Source organism: Pseudomyrmex gracilis, unplaced genomic scaffold (assembly GCF_002006095.1).
Source record: "Pseudomyrmex gracilis isolate BER0280 unplaced genomic scaffold, ASM200609v1 scaffold_31, whole genome shotgun sequence".
In the NCBI taxonomy this organism is placed as follows: Eukaryota; Metazoa; Arthropoda; class Insecta; order Hymenoptera; family Formicidae; genus Pseudomyrmex; species Pseudomyrmex gracilis.
The window spans coordinates 126,306-133,826 of NW_018020615.1; the positions used below are offsets into that span (position 1 = coordinate 126,306).

At 37.4% G+C, this 7,521-nt stretch overlaps 2 protein-coding genes across 8 annotated transcripts in view; both read right to left on the minus strand.

The window, feature by feature from the left end:
- LOC109852602 (zinc finger protein 667-like) overlaps positions 1-1,964 on the minus strand; it is a 22,994-nt gene extending 21,030 nt beyond the window's left edge. The window contains exon 1 of the mRNA XM_020423885.1: positions 1,961-1,964. Coding sequence (XP_020279474.1) covers positions 1,961-1,964 — 4 coding nt within the window. The remainder of the gene's footprint in view (positions 1-1,960) is intronic.
- A 4,471-nt stretch (positions 1,965-6,435) lies between these two features.
- LOC109852603 (broad-complex core protein isoforms 1/2/3/4/5) overlaps positions 6,436-7,521 on the minus strand; it is a 40,112-nt gene continuing 39,026 nt past the window's right edge. For all 7 annotated transcript variants that reach the window (XM_020423888.1, XM_020423886.1, XM_020423887.1 and 4 more), the window contains one exon: positions 6,436-7,521. This exon is cut by the window's right edge and continues 162 nt beyond it. In XM_020423888.1, coding sequence (XP_020279477.1) covers positions 6,941-7,521 — 581 coding nt within the window. In that variant the 3' untranslated portion in view covers positions 6,436-6,940.

The window sequence follows — 7,521 nt, forward strand, 5'->3', positions numbered from 1 at the left end:
TAATATTAGAAGTAAAAACAACGTGTTTCTGTTTATAAGGCAAAGAGAAAGGACGATATTCTCAAGGAACAAACGTGTTTTTCTAAAAAAAAAAAATGCGACAAATAAGCGAAAATAATACGCACACGCGCACATACACAGAGAAAGAGAAAGAGAAAGAGAGAGAGAGAGATAGCGTTCGCTGTTGATGGTAAATGTGCGTATATTCTTTCCGAATGTAAATAACTTTTTTTTTTGTTTCTTCTTGTGCCTCAATCTTGCTCAACGTTATTTGGATTGTAACGTTATTTGGATTGTAACGTTATTTGGATTGTGTGATCTCTAACATAATAAAAACATAATTCTTTCAACAGTATGTAATTAATACAAAGGTACATTGAGTATACACAGTGTGTGTGAATTTCGACATACGTCCATGCAAGAGAAAATAAAGCGTCGGACTGTGTGGAAAAGAAACGCAAAAGATTTATTATTTAATATTTTTACGATTTAATTAAAATTCAAAAAGGTTATCTCTTGAAACAATATACTTATATACTATATGCTGCTTCTCCCACTTGCGTATTTAAAATATCAATTTTTTTTTTTCAACGAATCTGCAGAAAGTATCTTAAAGCAAAAAATAAAAATAAAATAAAATATTTTTTACTAAATAAACTTGGTAACAAGCACACAACAATTATTTCTGAGAATTAATAAACCGCAACACACGCATATATATATATATATATATATATGTACATATATATGCACATGTTGTTGTTCCGGTAACTTATAGAAGAGTGCAAAACAAAATTAAAATAATATTGAAACACGGATATATTAATTATTTGTGTACATCGTAGAAGATTTATCAAGCGTTGGCCACTCTGTGGCGCTACAAACTAACTAAGAATCAATAACGGCGTGACGCAAAAAAATGGTGAAATCTTAAATATTCGAGAATGCTTCTTACTGCCTAAGATCATAGCAACAACATTTTCTTGTTACGTCGAGGAAGGAGAAGGGTGAAAAACAAAAAGGAGAATATTCAAGGAAAGAATACAGGAGCGTGTGGTGTATGCAATAACATTCTGTGTAATCATTGCTTCGCCCAGAGGAATGTGTGAGAAGTAACGAATGGTTTAAATACATTAAATAATATTTTATTTTTATATCCCGTTTTTTTTTTTGTACCGCACCTTTTCTTGTACCGCCACGAAGGGCCACAAACAGAAACAGAACTTGCCTTCGAATATTCGTATGTGTGTTTCTCTCATCACATAAATAATATAATATAAAAATAACAACAAATTGAAAAAAAAAAAAGTTACATACCTATCACACAAGTATCGCTCTCTCGGTTTGTATAACACACACACAAACCTTCTTTTTTCGCTGAGTAAATATAATTTTCGCTCTCATTTTGCAACACTACTATTTACAAATATAATGCAAACACCTTATCGCATAAGTTATTTTTTTGTTTCATAGAAAATATCATTTCAAAATTGCAGTGTCGCTCGCCTACTCGAGAAGCGATGACATTTCTAAATATATATGTATATATATATATAAATATATATATATATTTATATATTTATATATTTATATCACCTTTCCGGTAACGCATCTCGTCTTTTTTTTTTTAAGATGTCGCTCGCATTCAGCTCGACATTTTTCCTCATCAATTATCACACAAGCGAGACGCAATAATCACCGATAGACTGTCGCGAGAGTCGCTCGAAGAAGATTGCGGGGGAACTCAATCCGGCATGGTTCCGGCGATCAAAGGTCCCGCTTCATCGGCACGTTACACCCCGATTCAAGAGATTTAACTTGTTCGTGATACGACCTCTACAACACCAACCAAGTCGCTAGCGTTACACCAGATTAATCACGTTTACGTCCCAATACAATCGTAAGTAAATTCGACATATAGAATTTCCTTCTCTTTCACCCAAATCCTGACTCTTCTCACCCATAGTGTCTGACGATTGTACGATTGCGAGCGGAAGTCCGACATACAAATTTCAAATTCGTTTCCGACCTACATTCAGACGTACAGTCAGAATTTCGATAGTCAGGCGTTCCCGAGACTCGGAACTCGCGACGGCTCTCACTCCACATCGGATAACAACGACGCAGTTTTGCGTCGCGCAAACGTCCGTAATATTTTTTGATTGATAGCAAGAAATTCCCGCGAGGGAAAGAGAAAGAGAAAGCGAGGAGAAACGGGGGCGAACAATCTCATCCCATTCGCGAGTGCTGTTGAGTCTGCTGTTGCTGCTGCTGCGGTTGTTGTTGTTGTTGTGACTGCTGCTGTTGTTGTTGTTGTTGTTGTTGTTGTTGTTGCTGCTGCTGCTGCTGTTGTTGTTGTTGTTGTTGCTGCGCCGAGTAATTTCTCTCGGTCTGCTCTCTCTGGTCTCTTTGCCACTGCGCTACTTCCTTTTTCTGCTGCTCGCTTTTGTTGTGGTGCCGGTGGTAGATGCTCTTGTGGTTGCGCAGACTGTTTAGACTGGAGTAAACCCGCTTGCAGATGTTACAGATCGGTTCCTTGCTGGGCCTGGTGTGCACGTTCTGTATGTGCCGCTTGAACCGCGTTAGGGAGGTCAGGTTTTTGTTGCACGGCTCACACCGAAACTCATCGCTCGCGCCGCTGCCGGCCAACAGACCTGGCGGCAGAACCAGACACACAGGGGTTACTACTTTTGTGGGTTTTTTGGCGCATGGAGAAACGTCGCACGGACGTCGGGGCAGGTGAACAAGATATTAGACTCGAAGGGGGGGAGGGAGAAAAGGGGGTACAGAGAGAGAGAGAGAGAGTGAGAGAGAGAGAGAGAGAGAGAGAAAGAGAGAAAGAGAGAGAGAGAGGACATCATCCCCAATGTGCTTTTCTACATCGTTCTGTTTTTTTTTTTTTTTTNTTTGTTCTCTAGCCGTAACCTCGTCTCCGCGCGATCGCACACCAACCACACTTTCACGCTCCTACACCACCATATCACATCTAAGTGTCACAACCACCAGAGTTTTCGCAGCTGAGAAAATATCGTGCGCCCCGTGTGTGCGTGCTCTCTTCTCTTTTTCGCCTCTGTATCCGCCGCTTTAGTACTTTTTTTTTTTTTTACTTTTGCGCCTTATTAATTCGAGAGCATAACGTCGTGTACCACCGTCACCCGACAAGCCGTGCCCAGAAACTTGTGTGTTTTACGTGCGTTATTTTTTTTTTTTTTTTTTTGAAAAAACCACCTAAGTTACATGTATGCTTTATATGTATTCTCCGCTACTTCCGCCGCTGTCTCATTGCGAAACGATTTATCATGAGGGGAAACACCTCCGAACAGACACCGGATGCAACCATTGTCACCGTATCTTTCTCTCGTTTTCTGCTTCCTTCTTTTCTGTTTTTATTTTTATTTTTTTTGAGCTTTTTGTTCTTTAGAGATCGTGAGACTTTGTTTGGCTACGTTGTCACATGTAATCGTCGTCGCAATGTTATTAATATTTTCATCTCGTTGAATTTGTCAACTTTGCCGTCGGTTGTCAATGTCAACGGTCTATCGCTTCGATTTTTTTTTCTCTCTCTTCTTCTCTCAAACACGGCTACGTTGTCGTCGTTATTGCTAATCGTCATTGTCGCAGTAGAGCTTTTTCAGTTTTGATCGTCTCACTTTCAAACGAGTCAATCGATCTCTCTTGCCACATTTCCGTGCCGTATTTCATAATCATGTACACATATACCGTGCCATTTGTTTTCAAATATTATTGTCGTTATCGTTACACATTTTATTCCAATTTCTTGAATTATTTATCAAAAAAATTCGTTTAACAAACAACCGTTAAGATACTGTTATCGTCCTTGTTTTCATAATTCTTCGGCACTACGTCGCGCGTTCGTCTTATTTCAATTATGCAATTATTTTTATATATATGTTATTACAATTAAACACTTCGATTACACAATATGTCTTGATATTTTCTTTTTCGTTCTAGCGATTAATTTAATCAAAGCGCGATGAAAGATCATTTTTTTCAGCGACAAACTGACCTTGTCGGTTGTTATCAAATAACGTGTCAATAAAGTGATAAACAATACATACTCGACGACTAAATTAAAAAATATACCGCAAAATTGCGCAAAAAAAAAAAGTGCTGACATTTTGTGCACAAGTGAAAATATTGCAAAATTTCAAGCAACGACGCTGTCGAAAGAAGAAAAAAAAGACAATAAGATTGAAATGTCAAACGATTAACGTGGCGCATTGTGTAACCCATGTGTCTCAATTTATAATTCTTTTTTCTTTTTTTAAAACAATAATATTATCTTACTCGATCACGTTTCGCTGAACAAAGTGTGACTTCAATCTCTCAATTGAACGAACTATAAAATTAAAAAAATTCGCGCGAACTCTTAAACCTTGAAGAAACATTCGAGACGCGAACACGTATTCGATCGAGATACGATGACAATGGCAATAAAAATTATAATCGTGATGCTCTGTTTCGGAGGACTTAAATTTTCTCTCTTTTTTTGTTTTTGTCATTGCGAAACATTCGTGCAGCATTTCTCAGTTCGTTTCTCTCTTGACGCGGCGGTGTGTTTCCGTAATCCTTCAGATGTATTAAAGTAAAAATAACACAGTGCAAGCAGTTCCAAAGTTCCAGCGAACGATCGTGAGCGATGAAGTTAGTGTTTTTCATGATCCACTATATATATATGTATATATATATATATATGTATATATATGTATATGTATATATACAAATATATATTCATGTGTTGATGCGTATTATTTACAGCGAAATAGAGCAAAATAGTTATCTTATATACATGTAACGCGCGCGCGCGTACGTGTGTGTGTGTGTGTGTGAATAATGGCTTCGAGAGTATGGAAATATAGGTACATGTGCGAGCTGTGTATACAAATGCGATATCTGGTTTCTAATGAGGTGATGCGATGAAGCGTAATGTTTTCTATAATATATTTCGTGATTAATGACATTTTTTGTTGTTGTTGTAGTAGCCTTGAGCGAAAGAGCTGTCGACAAAAGTTTTCTTTCCTCTCGTCGCGCGAGATTATTTAGGCCGTGCGATAAAAAAAAAAAAAAAAAAAAGAAACGCTCGCTCATTAGAAACGAGAGTTTACGTTATTATTATTATTATTATTATTATTATTTTCAATTATCTACTCTTTATTCGTTTCGCCGCTAATCAGTGGACTTGTTTACATATAATATCGTGTTGTACAACGTAGTAATTAACAATAAGTACCGGCCGAGTCTCGTATTCCCGACCGCGCGCTGCGCGTGAATCTCTTTGGTTTGGTTAGACAAGAGGAGAAGTATCCCATCATCTCTCGTACGCCGCGATTTCGATTCGTTTTTTGTTATTTTTTTTTTTTTCTCATTTCTCGACGATAATAATAAATATAATTTAAAACACATCGTTCATTACGTGTGTTGAAAAAAATTGTACAATATTGTGTTGAAAATTTCTTATATATATATATAAGAATTTTCTATATCAATTATTAATTTTTAATACGACGCTATACGTGTGTCTCACTTATTGTTAGATTCTTAGATTTAAGATGAACTCGGCATATATTCAACTGTGTGTATTACAACAAATTAAATTTTCAATCTAAAACTTTAGATAAACTTTTCACATTTGTATGGTTGTTTCTGATCGAAAACAATTTTTCTAACGTGTACGTTAAAATTCATTCACACAAATTCAACACATTTGATCTGTGCCGAAAGGAATGAGTGTTAAGGGTTACACATCAGTGAAATATAAAACTTATGACATATTCGTAACGTCCCTCTCCCACCCTTTCCCCGTTCGTCGGTATAAATCTCTCTTTGTTGTACGTATCGAGCGAATCAAGCGACGAAACTTCGCCAGATGTACAAAACGTCGGGTTTAAAAAAAAAAAAAAAAAAAAAACAGTTTTTATATTGTTGACTAATCTGGTCTAATAAATGATCTCAATCTGTAGATACTTTTTCAACGGCAACTTTATTTTTGCGATAAATCCGCTATCGGGAAACATTTACAGATAAGAGATAAGAGATAAGAGTAAAAAATAGTCCAAATTCTTTTTCTCCTTAATAAAGTTTAGTTTCACAGAATAACAGAAAGTTTATTGCAACGCACACACAACATCGTCTGAAATAAACGCCTGGTTATCCCGATAGTGCCATTTTGCATCTCGAAATACGCAGATAGAATTCACTTACGTAAATTCGCATATCGTGAAATTCAAAATAGAAATAAAGAAATGAACTCAATAACGAAAAATAAAGTACGAAAGCCAATCGGAGTTAGAAATCAAGTTACTTATATCTCGAACGATTTAAACTTTCAACTGAAAAAAAAAAAACTTATCACAGAAATATCAATAATATATATATATATATATATATATATATATATATATATATCGCGTGTTTTTTGGCTTTAAAGAAACAAAAAAAAAAAACTTTAACTTCGCAAGATGTTAACCGTTTGGTATCAATAATACAACTAAGTTATAAAAAAAAATGTATTCGCGAAATATTGACAAAAAGAATCAACACTGATTAAGTTCTTTGGTCTAAAACTGAGGTAACTCGCCGAAGAGGAACAAAGGAACCCACATAAATGTGTCCCGCGCATTAATACTGTACGGTGAGATGTAAACTACAATTTATCAACGCGATAAGGTGTAAGCGTATCAATTGGTAGGAGAACGCGGAAATATATAATTTACACATTTTGCGTAAGACAAAAACTCTCTCTCTAGTCGACTATATATAACAACCATAATAGACTATAAAAAATCTTTTCCGTGTCTCGCAATAATCTCCGTGATGGTGTGCATGTCCACGCACGCGTGATAAATTTTTATTATAGTCTTTCATTTTTACGTCCTTTTCTCACGATGCGATGCAATCTCGTTTCCATTCGTCGAGATTATTACGTAACCTCGCACTGAGCCTCGTTCTCTTTGCGCTCTTTCTTGCCGTGATACTGGCTCTTGTGACTGACCAGACTGTTCTTCGATCTGTAGCTTCTGCCGCACAGATCGCAGGACAGAGATTGCGGCACGTAGAAGTGAGTGTCGGCCAGGTGTCTCTGCAAGGACCAGGCGCGGGAGAAATTCTTGTGACAGAAGCTACAGTAAGTGCTGTTCGTAGCGATTTTATTATTATCCTGTTCGTTGTAAGCGCGCGACATCATATCCTGATGTCTAAAGGAGCCCTTTCTCAACAACCAGCGCTGTTCCGCGAAGGACGCCGCGCCGTTACTCGATGCCCTTTCGAGCAACATTTGCTGACGTTGTGGCTGAGCTTGCTGACGAAATTTGTCTTGCATCGTCGAATCGAGATGCTCGTTGATCGCGTGATTCGACAGCAGGCACGACTCGAGCTCGTCCATCCTCGGCGAGACGGGCTCCGATTTCAGTTCCGATTTCAGCTCGATGTCCATGTGATCGTTAATGTTGTCTAAGAAATCGATTATCGGCAGCTCGTGGTGCTGCGGCTGCACCGACGCCG